Source organism: Podarcis melisellensis, assembly GCF_964234715.1.
Source record: "Podarcis melisellensis genome assembly, chromosome: 4".
Lineage (NCBI taxonomy): Eukaryota > Metazoa > Chordata > Lepidosauria > Squamata > Lacertidae > Podarcis > Podarcis melisellensis.
The window spans coordinates 80,408,605-80,422,337 of record NC_138531.1 but is presented as its reverse complement, the minus strand read 5'-3'; the positions used below and the strand labels follow the sequence as shown (position 1 = coordinate 80,422,337).

The 13,733-nt window shown below is 37.8% G+C and overlaps 1 protein-coding gene across 2 annotated transcripts in view; it reads right to left on the bottom strand.

Annotated features, from left to right (window-relative positions):
• The window catches only part of MIPEP (mitochondrial intermediate peptidase), a 52,263-nt gene that overhangs the window by 37,382 nt on the left and 1,148 nt on the right, over positions 1–13,733 (bottom strand). For both annotated transcript variants that reach the window (XM_081909358.1, XM_081909359.1), the window contains exons 2-10: positions 12,449–12,622; positions 11,727–11,815; positions 10,515–10,601; positions 9,119–9,182; positions 8,600–8,782; positions 7,247–7,403; positions 6,029–6,077; positions 5,447–5,507; positions 3,940–3,992 (exon numbers count right to left, since the gene is read on the bottom strand). In XM_081909358.1, the coding sequence (XP_081765484.1) occupies positions 3,940–3,992; positions 5,447–5,507; positions 6,029–6,077; positions 7,247–7,403; positions 8,600–8,782; positions 9,119–9,182; positions 10,515–10,601; positions 11,727–11,815; positions 12,449–12,622 (917 nt within the window). The remainder of the gene's footprint in view (positions 1–3,939; positions 3,993–5,446; positions 5,508–6,028; positions 6,078–7,246; positions 7,404–8,599; positions 8,783–9,118; positions 9,183–10,514; positions 10,602–11,726; positions 11,816–12,448; positions 12,623–13,733) is intronic.

Sequence of the window (13,733 nt, the reverse complement as noted above, 5' to 3'; positions counted from 1 at the left end):
GAATAAAATACAACATTAAAATAATGGAACATTAAAATATTAAAATGTAGCCTCATCACTTGAGGAGAAGGAAAAGAAAGGGGGGGAGAGAGAGGGAGGGAGGGAGGGAATCAAATTGGCTCCAAGCCAAAGGCCAGGCGGAACAACTCTGTCTTACAGGCCCTGTGGAAAGAAATCAGATCCTGCAGGGCCCTGGTCTCATGAGGCAGGGTGTTCCACCAGGCCGGAGCCAGAGTTGAAAAGGCCCTGGCTCTGGTTGAAGCCAATCTAACTTCCTTAGGGCCTGGGACCACTAGGGTGTTGTTATTTATGGACCTTGAGGTAAATTGAGTTAAAGTAAACCATTAACTATGGCTCACCATAACCCACAAATTGAGCCAATGAATATCTGTAACAGTAGCCCCCCCCCCAAATTTCTATGCTGCTAGTACTCAAAAAAGGCACAGTAATCGTTATGAAGTGCAGCAAACAAACAAATGAAAGTAAGGAGACTGCCCCACCCTGCCCCACCATTCAATGAATTATCTCAAACGTGTGTTTTTTTTAAATTAAGCAACAACTGATTGTGATGCAACCTGAATTGTACACAGGATACAGCTAAAGCATACAGAGTTTGCTGACAGTTTTTCTTGCTCGTAAATATAAACATATTTCATACACCAGGTTCCATCCAACTCCTTGGTTTCTAGAGGCAAAGCTTGATATGTTGCATCAGGATTACCATTGTAATAAGAGGTTCCCCCCCCCAAACAACGCATTTCACAAGAAGGTAAATGTAGGATTGAGAAAGCAAAACAAATGTACTAACAAAGTTGATAAAATGATAGAGGGCACTGGGTTCTTTATTTGATGTGAAATCCTGTTTTAGATTAAAAGGATGAGTTATGGGAAGAAATCCAATGGCCTTAATCATACAGCATTTGATTTACTAGTATTTTGAAAGGCAAGACACCAAGCCAGCTGCTTTAAACATGAAGTTAAATGGTACAATAAGGTGTTCATTATTCTTCATGAACAGCACGATTCAAATTGAAAAGAAAGTACTGCTAAAGAGCAATAGATGTAGTGTGCCATTGTAAACAATTATTTCTAAGCCTAGATGGCTTCATTCAGTCCAAATAAAATGAAGGAGTATAAAACGGCATTCATTTAAGTTGTACATTTGGAAAGAAGTTAAGACTTGTGTATTATGGCTGTCATCAACTTTATTCAAAATCTTTTTGATAGACCTAGTAATTAAAGGAAGGATTATATTTACTCAATATCATTAATCACCGAACATTCAGAACTGTTACTATCACAAGGGGAAATAATTTCTTGCAGCATTCCATAACCATAACATATGCCAATAAAAGAGGGAAATATAATATAATTACCCCATATAAAACAAAGTCTTGGTTTTTTGTTTGTTTGATTGTTGAGCATTTTGAGATTTTGTTTTAACAACCAAAACACTGGAATACATTAGCCAAAGAAATGACTCATTTAAATCATTTCTAGCATTAACTGCATGCCAGACAACAATATTTGGAGACTTACAGCTTAGTCCTAAATAGGTGTAATCATTTATTTCTCATATTCTGCATGTCTATGCTTTCTCCAAGTTGCTCAGGGCAGTGTACATGGGATTACCCATTTTATGTTCCCAACAACCCTGTGGCATAACGCAGAGTAAGAAACAGCGATTGGCTTAAGACCACCCAAGGAGTTCTATGGCCAAGGGGTCTTTTGAATCAAGTCTTCCCAATCCAAGACCAACACTATTATCTGCCTCACATGCTGGCTCTCCTAGGTGATGCGTACTTCAGATTGCAGTCCTGAACAGTTATTTGAAAAAAGAGACAAACATGGATTGAAAACTTTCAGATTGTGTGTGTGTGTGTGTGTGTGTGTGTGTGTGTGCGTGGATGTGTGCATGTGGATATGTGTGTATGTGGTGGTAGTTCTGCCCACGACTGGCATGCACCCCCCCATGAGGTTTGACCAAGATGAAATGTAGTCCTTGGGCCAAAAATCAATCAATCAATCAATCCTCACCCTTGAGCTAAACAAAACATACTCCCCCTCAAGAATACCACTGTAGTGTACTTGATTAGGATTTTAATGTGTACTAACCTTGAATTAATTTGGATAAGGAAATATGATACTGGGAAGATACTAGGTAAGTGGTAGGCATTATCTGGTTTTTGAACACTGAATTGAGTGTATAATTACCAGTCCCTTTTTATATATGATATGCAGAATAATGTTCTCCATGCTTATATATCTTGAACGTATTACATTAAAAAATGTATACATAAATAAAATGTGTTTTGTAAGCCCTCAAGTGATTGGGAAACAAAAGGGATTGGAGAGAAGAGGCTATATTGAGTCTTCCTACTGACAACTCAAGATTCACTGGTTTATATTTGATCTTGCCAGCTTCCTAGTTGCAGTCCTGTCTAATAAAAAGAAATGAACCAAATTCCATATGGTTGACTGCCAGTATGAGCCAGAGCAATGAAAGCTGGAAGATGACAAAGGAAAAATCTGGTTGGCAATTTTGGGTTAAAAGCACTGAGTCAAATTACAAATATATGTAGCAATACATTTCCATTTCGTAATGTATTAGTATTGTTTTAGTGGGCAAGGCTGGATGTGATGTTTTGTTTTTATCATGATTTCAGTTATGGGGGTTTGTGGGGGTTTTTTGTACAAATGACGGCCCTTGACATATTTCAGAATTTGATATCCAGTGTTCCAAACATGCACTGACGTATTCGTCATGTCCGTATAAATGATATGACTACAAAAACATATAGTCAACACAAATGCCACATCACAGACAAAACATCATTTTAAATGACATATATCTAATCGTAAAATGAAAACTATTGCTGTTCTCTGACGGCAAAGCTAAGAGGCAGCTCATCTTTCCAAAAGAAAACTTGGCACAGCGATGCAAAAAAGGTGGCAAATTGATGCAGGAGCTCCCCCTGGTGTTTACAAACAGAAAAGTTACTATTAATAGGCCTGGACGCAAAATCCTGATGTACATGTGGAAGGGCCTCAGGCTGCGGGATACACCTGTTCCCCCCCCCCCAATTCATCTGTGCCCCCTGCACTCCTGAAAACTGACTCCAAGGAATCAAGATGCCTTCCACCTTAGTTTTAGGGGAGTTGACGATGGTGGGAGGTGGGCTGGTAGACTTGCCCAGGGCAAGTTCTTAACCTGAGGTATTATTTCTGGGTTAGCGGAGCCTGTAACCTGAAGCATATGTAACCTGAAGCGTATGTAACCCGACGTACCACTGTACGTTCACGGACTGTAATGTGTCTGTTATGCTGTAAGATGATAAACTAACCACAATATTATTTTATTACAATAGCTTAAGGTATCACAATGCCTCTCTTTAAAGATCAACTGAGGAAATGAATTAACTAGGAATAATTATTGACATGTACATGGTACATATGTGTTTTGCTGGCATCAGTGTGATTTTTTAAAAAATGTATGTTCAGTATTTATAATATTATCTGGGAAGACACTGGCACATTTTACTTTGGGAGGATTCAGTTATATCAATTAAAAAATCCAACAGATAGCAGAGGGGTTTAAATGCTCCCCCCCCCCAGAACACACACATGGTTTTGGAGAAAGGTGACCAATAGAAATAGATTCTTAGCCATACCCTCCTGCACAGAAAAGAAAACTACAACCTGGTAGTTATCTCAGCTCTTATACGGAAAATATATACATTGAAAAGTTGTGGCTGACTCCAATGCAAGTGCAAACAAAAACACACATTTCAAAACAATACAAAAAGGTAAAGAAACAGTGATTTGCTACAGGAGTATATATGATAACTATAGCAGAACTTTTAACAACTAAAATCTAAGTATTAGAATGCAAATAAAGTGCTAGATACACCAGTTGCAGCAGAAGGCCATAACACTGACCTCTCAGCACGCAGGACACCACTGTGGTATGGATGATCCCAAGGCATCAATTTCTGAAAATTAAAGCATTCACGTTTTCAAACACATAACACAAATCAAATGAAACAAGTCAGATCCAACAGCTTTCTTTCCACAGCAGCATTTCTGTAATGACTGTTTTCACAGAGCTTTAGGTGCGATCTTACCTGCCCTGTACACAACCTGACTATTCGGCTTATGCACGGTGCATAGTTGACAAGTTCTGGCCATGTTGTTTCTCGAACATATATATCACTTCATTGCCAGTGTTAAGGTTTTACATAGAAGTGTATCAACAATAACACAACTAGAAAACAAACAAAAATAAAGTCCAAAGCAAGAATTAAGCAAATAATCTAACTAAGCACGCTGCTAACATCCTAATATTTTAGCAAGCCAAACGCCCTTTGAAAAATTATGGTATCCACCTGCTATCAAAAGATGAAGAAGGATGTTAGCAGGTGAGGATACAAAGTTCCTTAACTGGGTGCTACTGCTGAAAAGGCCCTACATCTTATAGCCACCCCTGTAACAAATGAAAAATATGTGACCAAACACCAAACCGATAACTGGGAGCACATGATACCTGTGTTTCAGTGATGGCAAGGGCTATCAATGACATCAAAGACAAAATTCAAGATGCTTTTTTAAAACCATCATCTCTTTTGTACAGTAACTTAAGCCAAACATCTCCTTCCACATGCATCCGCTCTAAAAGGGGCATGTTCAATTAAGTATCTCCAGTTTTCTTGGAGCGGGGAGAAATACAAAGAAATGATGATCAGGAAAGAATTTACCTACCACTTCTGTGTATTTTACAAAGGAAAGCACAGATTTAACATATCTACATCATTTACAGATTATATGACCGCATCAAAGTACAAAGCAGCAAGTGAAAAGTGGCGCTAAGTGAACTTGTCTTGAGCATTCAGGACAGGCAGCTAGAAGATTTAAATGTAATCAAATAATGTGATCTAAGACTTAAAAGGCTTCAAGATGTCCACTTGTATTTATCCAACCAAATTTCATTGAGGAGCATTTGAGGTCCCAAATTATACATTGTGAGGCAGAACTATTAGAATAATCATGCAGCAACCCAGTTATTGGAAAGACCGTGGTTTCTGAACAAAAATACTGGAGCCTGCCAACACACAGACTAGACACATGCAGTTTTTCAAGTCTGGCCTCTGCCTTTTCAAGCTTGCAAAAACTAATTGAACAAAATGTTTGACATACTCAAGAGAAGACATTACATTTTCCATCTTAAGTTTTGGCTACCACATAAATCACTGTGTTTAAACCAATATCTTCTTTTAAGTGGTTAGTTTCCCTTAGAGAAAAGAGCCTTGAAACCCAACACCGTTATAATACAAAGCCAAGAGAAAGCTTAGATTACGTCAACATAACTCTGAAATTATAGAAAGTATTTTCTCAAACTAGCATTCAACTCATTCAAGTTGAGAAAAAGTAAATGCAAAATATAACTTACTGATTTTATAGGATTTAGTTTCATTTTCATGCCTTTCATCATTTCAAAATCCTTTAGAGTACTGAAAAACAATTTCACCATAATATTTTGTTAAAGTGCTTTTCAAAAGACTTTGTAGTATAATACAATTACTAGACAATCATTTGTCCATTTTGCAAATAAATGTATCTTTCACACAAGCAAACGAACAAAATGTGCCACAAACAGCTGTGATTCTTCTCCGCTTTTTTAGAATAGGTTTTTCAGTAAGGGATAATACTTTCCAATATACAGAAAATATTTGGCTGGTTTCCCTCTTTACATAACTGGAAAACAGAACATTGGTACGTTTACCATGAAAGGGCCTTTTGGCTGGCAGTGAGACATCCACCGTTCAGAATATTTTTACAATTACAGTATGACCTTAATCTGTAGTTGATTAGATATAATCCTTTACAATAATCTTGCAGAAATAAGATGGGGGGATTAATTATGAAATCTAAGTGTATTTTTTATTGATTCTGCTAGTAATATTACAATATTTTTACCTTGCAGCAAGGCAAATTTGTTCTCCTTTTAAATCTTATTAAAAAATAAACTCACCGACTGAATAACTTATCTGAAAGCTTCTCAAGAAATTGCATTACTTTCTCTAAAAAACAGAATGGAAGAAATATTTGTACAGTAGGCAGAAAGAACACTTAAGAAATAATTTATATACAGCTGTAAACTTTCATCTAAAGTAATCTTCTAAACGATTCATAATTCAGAAGTGAATTAAGTCATAGTTTTTTTAAAAAAGGCTGAATGTAGTGGTTATCTGTTTTATTTACTAAAGAAGCCATTAAGCAAAATTAAACCTGAAATTTCTGACTCTGGATACATTAGTGTAGGTTCATTTTCAGCCGTACAAGAACTACAGCAGGTCATAGCTGAATCAGCAGAGCTGACTACTGCAAGGTTTCTGGTTTCCTAATTTAAAGCTGTCTGATAACAATTCAGTTGTAATGCAGAAGTTTTGAGTATTCAACTTTACTACGGCTGAGGAACCTGTGGACCAACAGGTATTGTTTGACTCCAACTCCCATTAGTCACAGCAAGGATGGCCTGGGATGGTGAGAGATGGCAAGAATTGTAGTCTCACAACATCTGAAGGGCCACAGGTTCCCCATGCAAAGTTCACTGGAACTTTGAAACAATGTGAATATATTGAATAGGGAAGTTCTCCATAAGCAGCAAATAATAAATACTCATGGACAGTCAACATAAGTAAAATAACAAGCAGCAACATTTCTTTAACAGAACAATTTCACTGAGACATCATTCTATGCAGTGTATTTCATATGAGGATATAATATATTTAAAACATTCTGACACTGCATAAATTAGTGTTTGACTGCAATTTCATGTTCCTTGGGAGAGTGTGCCCGGATTCTCTGACGCCCCCTTTCAGAGGTCCACCTTTAGAGAGGGAGATCCAACCTCGTATGCCTCCCCCATGAGGCTGTGAAAATGTCCACATAGTGCCCCTCAGGTGTTGGGAGAGGGCAAATATGGGCCTTGCAGGGTGCTGTCAGGGGCATGCCAGGAAAGGCTGTAGATCCACAGGATCCAAAGGCATCCCACTTTCCTGAAACAGAGCTAGTGTTATTTCCCTCCCATTCGAATCAATATGAGAGAAGCTGTTGCCAGGGGAAGGGGAAATTGAACATGAAGGAAAATGCTCCCCTCCCACTTTTCTCTCCTCCCATGTACTACTAATCTCTTGTAACAATCTGCACAGCCTGCATTTATCCTGGCATAATTCACAATTAGAATTACCTGGAGTTTTGGCCATTGTCCCCTGAAGAGCCCGATGAGCAAATGTATCATATCCTACTAACTGGGCCAGAAGGTTTCTGCTGGTAAGAAGCTCCTCTAAACAGTGTAATTGCTGAGCATTTGGGTACAGGAAAACCTTGTAGGCAACTTCACGTACCTAAGGTTCATTCAAAAGAAAAGCAATATATGGACAACTACAATAGCAAAATGCAGAAATTGATGAAAAGACATTTATATTACAGTGGTACCTCGGGTTAAGTACTTAATTCGTTCCAGAGCTCCGTTCTTAACCTGAAACTTTTCTTAACCTGAAGCACCACTTTAGCTAATGGGGCCTCCTGCTGCCGCCGCGCCGCCGGAGCACGATTTCTGTTCTCATCCTGAAGCAAAGTTCTTAACCCGAGGTACTATTTCTGGGTTAGCGGAGTCTGTAACCTGAAGCGTCTGTAACCCGAGGTACCACTTTATACAGTATCACCCTGTTGCAAATGAAGGGAAGAGACAGTAGGAATATTCACTTCTTCCCTAACTGGTCAATTTCTGTTACAGATAGGTAGCCGTGTTGGTCTGCCATAGTCAAAACAAAAAAAAAATCCTTCCAGTAGCACCTTAAAGACCAACTAAGTTAGTTCTTGGTATGAGCTTTCGTGTGCATGCACACTTCTTCAGATACCTGAAGAAGTATCTGAAGAAGTGTGCATGCACACAAAAGCTCATACCAAGAACTAACTTAGTTGGTCTTTAAGGTGCTACTGGAAGGATTTTTTTTTGTTTTGGTCAATTTCTGAATCCCTTTCCCCGGTCATTAGATGGAGCATTAAAAAAGATAGCATTTGCAAATTTAGTCATCGCACCTATGGCTTAGGTGTGGGGTATACAGTTAAAAGACCTCCATGCAGACAAATGGATATCGTTGAAGGTTTTCTTCCATCTTCTGTACTTAAAGAACCTAGCTGAAAGTTGGAAGATCCCAGACAGACAAAAAGAAGTCTTCTTTACATAGCACATACTATGGAATTGTAGTGATGGTACCCAACTTGGATTGTTGGGTTTTCCCAGTGTGAAAAGAACTTTTCAGCTCCCTGCCTTGCTTGCTTGGCAAGGCCCACTCAGCACACCGGCTCCAGAAGGCTAGGGATGCTGGCACAGGACCTCATAGGAACAAGGATGACTCCAAGAGATCTCATGAGAGCATCCTAGAACCGATGTGCCAAGAGGGCCTTGCTTGCATTTAACTTGTGGATTTCAACCAAATGGCCTTCAACCACATAGGGTTGAACTAAAATGAGTTAAACGCTTGTAAGATGTGATCGTACTGTATATGGTGCTGTAACGTACTTCATGTATACATACCAGATCATCAGGACTATCAGCACTGAGACCACTGATTTGGGCATAATTGCCTTCAACTGCAAAATGATGCCGAATGTGTTCTGGTAAAATGTGCTTGTCAACCTTGTTTGGAAGATGAGATCCTATGAGAAATTCATTACACAAATCCAATATTTTGACATTGAGATTTACTGCTCTCCTTCGCTGCAAATGAGAAATAAACAGAGTAATAAATATTTCTTTAAAATATAGTTTCTGTTCACATCTTAAAAAGCTTTAGTTGAGATTCCTGCACTGCATTGGTTCAGCAATCTGTGGGAATATTCCCATGCACACATATTCCTTATGAAATTAAGATGTTTTAAAAACTAAGACCATAGTATCTTAGCTGTAGAAATTAATACCATGCCATTAAGGTTAAGGATCATTGTATTCTGTAAATCTTGATTATGGTGGTTAATCAGCATATTATGCTTGGGATAAGGGCTTAGTTTCTAGAAGGCTCAGCCAATAGCCTTTCTTATAATGGAAATAACTTACCTTTTCTTCATCCAAATGAATACCACTGATCTCAAAATCAAACATGAAAAGTTCTGCTACTCGCCTGAAATAATAAAATCACATTAACTCCAGGACATGTACTGTTATAGACTCATCCCTTTTACAGATATATATTACATTTTGCAGATTATTATGTTGCAGACCAAGTTCTAATTTGTCAATGTAGGGCACTATCAATATAATTTATTCATTATTTAATATAATTTCTATCCCACTTTTCACCACAGGACCCCAGAGCATGTTACAATTATTAAAATACGTTAAAAAGATTCAAAAGCAATACAAATTCAATTTTTAAAAAAATCCTCCATCACTATTTCTGTACAGGCAAATTGCCCTGAAATATCCAAATGACCTGGAGGCAGAAGAAGATTTTCAGCTGGCACTGAAAAATGGACAGTATCAGTCCCAGCCATGCCTTAGGGAAGGATATTCCACAAACTGAGTGTGGCATGCAGAAAATATTGAAAATCAATAACAATGACAAACCAGCGGACTTCACAGTCAAGTCAGCAGAATCATGAACTATGCAATTTACTCACTAATTGCCTGGTGCTGATGAAAACAAATAATAACATGGATCCAAGCTCACAGCAATGGAACATCTTTTTTAAAAAATGAAAATAGCTTTCCATATGGCATATGTACAAAACAACCCTAACCATGTGTTCTCAGAAGTAAGTCCTGTTGAATTCAATGGTGCTTACTCCCAGGTAAGCATGGTTAGGATTGCAGTCTCATGGAACTAAGTGTCGTAGGGTGTTGCTACATTGATTAAATAAACTAGATACAGACAACCTTCATGTTCACAGGGAAGACAAATATTTGCATTGTTTAATTCCTTCTAACAATAAATATTATCATGTTTTGCTTGCAAACTTTTTTGTGGCACACTGACCATAAGTCTGATATAGCTCTGAGGCCTTAGACAAAAAAAGTCAAAAGGAATTTAAGATGACCATGATAATTGGGGTGTTAGGGTTACCAACCCTGACCAAACCATGGAGTTTTAAAATTTCCAGAGGAAAACACAGAATTTTACAAAAGTCCCTTCAGTTTCAGAGTAGCGAGTAGATTCTGGATTGAGGAATGTAGATGGAAGCATGGTAAGTCTATCAAAGGACAAGTCTGGATATATTGGATCTATATTTCAAAGCATGAAATGGCACTTGTAACCATAGGTTACCTAGACCACTAACAAAATGTTTTCCATAGTTAAAGACTGGAATTAGACTCACAAACATGGTATACTATGAAAATAATTTCTCCGTGTTTTGAACTACCTATATTGTAATAAGGTATGTAGAACATTAAATAGCCAACCTTCTGAGTATCATGAAGAAATATCTACTGAAACAAAATTAAAAATGCGTACCTTGTTTCTGGATCAAGGGACGCCATTACACCTTTATCAGCCAACAACTTTCTTAGACTTTGGCACAAATCTACATCTGTATTTAATCTAGAAATACAGAAGATTAAAGGATCAGTTGCTACTAATACTAATACAATTATTTCACAGTACAGTAACAAAAACATTTTTAGGTTTACTATTTCTGCAGAATTTTTCTGTCGTGTCTTTTAAACTGTCAGGTTGTTTTCAGACACCACAGAATGTTAACATCACCATAACCAGTGAAGTGTAGATGAGAGCAACAGATCAGTCAACAAGTACTTATTCACAACACAACAATGAAAGTAAGTAGCGTATTAAGATTGCTGCAGCCATAAAAAGAACTAACAGGCAGCAAAAGACCCCAACCCGTGCAACAGGGGCCTTGCTGGGTGTAAAGGTTTTGCTCTCCAGCAGTCATTTTTGGGGAGGCAGCCTTTCCCCTGCACCATGCAAGGCTATTTTAGCAAGAGACATTATAATAAGTGGCTCCTCCCAATAAACACTTCCCATCTTAGAATTGTGGTATGTAGAGTTGGAAGGGACCCTGAGGATCATCTAGTCCAACCCGCTGCAATGCAGCTCTCCCATATGGGGATCAAACCTGCAACCTTAGCATTATCAGCACCACACTCTAAGCAACTGAGCCATCCAGATGTTAGGCCTGCACTTCTCATTCAAAACAACTGCTCAGTACTACTTCTTTTCTTTTTTTTAATTTCATGAAAAGCAATCATGCTTAAATCAATAAGCATTTTGGACCTAATTAAATAATTGGGTTGTTTTTTTAAAATGGAACTCTTGGATTTCATTTTTCTTAAATGACCACTCATCTAATATGGACCATTGCTTTCCCCACCAATAGGATGATGTCCTTCCACTGGTATGGAGAGAACACAGAAAAATATAACACATTGTAAAAGCACAATATCTCAATTATAATTAGTAACGCTATTAGATGTCAATCTGGAAACAGCCCTAGTGGTTAGGAAACATGCATTTAGAATTAGAGTATCAGGGCTGTAATTACTATAAACTAAAAAATATTTTTACCTGATTTCTTAATTGTAAGAGAGATTCTCCTTGTTTCCATAAAGACTTTAGAACACATAGGAAAACAAAACACCTTGTTGTCTACTGTTCATAGCAGCATTCAATAAACAGATAAACTGTAACATAATGAATAAAACATACTTTTCTACCATAGTGCCAATGCTTCTGCAGGCTTCCTCAGCAGCCTCTCTGAAAGCAAAATCTGGATGGGCAATTTTCACAAAGTCAGCCTAAAGCAGTAGGAAAAAAGAAACCATAATAGTGATAGGGAAATGTTTATTTTGATATTTAAAGAAAAGTTAGAAATTCAAACTTAAATTGCCATGTGAATCTTTTTTCATAAGAGCATCTTGTGTTTCATAGCAGTACAATCTATTGATGCTATTAAACATGGCATTTTCCTCACACAGCCTCAGGAAAAAGCACATTTAAATTATTTTCATACACAGATGAACATGAGAGGAGGAAAGTCTTTGTACCACCCTGCTTGAGGATCAGCCACATGTCTATTCTACTGTCTGTATACATAATGGGATGCCATAATTAGCAGTGGGTTACCAAAACATGCAAAACAAATACATGCACAATCTAACACAACGGCATAATCTCCAGTAAATAAATTACTGCCTAAAAGCAATGTATTAACAAGCCCAATGCTCACTATATTGGGCACTACATTTTAAAAAATAAATCAAGGAGTTAGAGCAACAGGCTTGTCTGTTTTAGCAGGAAATCTCATTTAGTTTCATTGCTAATTATAACATTGATATAGTTCCCATTGCATTTGACAAAATTTACGAAACTGGAATCTACAAGTGTGTTAATTCACAAATGGCAATTTCAAAGTTTCAAAAGTATCTTACCAGATCTGCTACTCTACACAAAGCATCTGAGAGCTGATCAAAGATCATGACTATCTCCTTCCCAGGCGGTGTAGTACATGCTTTTTGTACTAGTCGTTCTGTTTCTTGCAGTGATTTTTCTTGAGCTTCTTGAAATCCTTCTGGACAACTCAACTCTGGTACACCAAACAGACCCTAAAACACAGAGAACAGGTCCCATATAAATAATAAATACACTACAACTTTTCCTGTTTCACAGCAATGCTATAAATTATAAACCCGCTTTTTACATTTAAGCTGTATTTGTAAAAAGACATGAAGTGTGGAAATGTTTCAGCACACTTGATTTAATCACCAATTCCACAACACAGCAATTATGTTTTTATTTGGGTGCCTGAAGTAGATTCCTACATTAATATTACAGCGTCTTGTGTTTATAGTGCAAGTGGGAATCACTGGTATGATTTTCAAAAAAATGTTGTTGCTTGGGATGCTGTTACTCAGTTGTTGAGCCATGCCGTCTTTTAGGGTGCTCCATTCACCCCATCCCATACGCAGTCAGCATCCTGTATCCCCTGAGCTTATTCAGTTATAGCGATGTTTTGGGGCTCCCCCCATAGGTTTATATATGCATGTGTCTGCAACATATGCGTTCATGTGTCATATATATGTGCAAGTGTCTGTGATGTACATTATACATAAAGAGTGGTACCTCGGATCTCGAACGTAATCTGTTCTGGAAGACCATTCGTCTTCCAAAACGTTTGAAAACCAAGGCACATCTTCCCATTGGTTGTAACAGCTTCTTGCACTCAGCAGAAGTCAAGTCACACATTCAAGTTCCCCAAAAAACGTTTGAAAATGGAAGCATTTACTTCTGGGTTTTCAGTGTTCGAGAACAAAAAGGTACAACAGAGGCATTCAGGAACTGAGGTACCACTGTACACACATTTACATCTGCACGCATACACAAAACCTCAGTATTTACCCAAGCCTGCAGATTTTTCTCTCTGCAGTGTGGGGAAATTCAGTGAAGACCCCAGACACTGTGAACCAGTGTGGTGTAGTAGTTAAGGTGTTTTGGCTGCATAAGGAACTACACTGAACTGAAAAACAGAGTACTGTATAGGATAACTTGGAAACTGAGATGCAGTATATACATTAGTGATCTCTTACACCAGGTTACCATAACTTGCTAAACACTTTCCCAAAGAAACAAAACTCTTGAATGGTCAATAATTTCCAAATGCCACTGTTAAGCCTAAGGTTGTCGCTTTTATGGATTGTTCCTGTGTTTTACTGACAA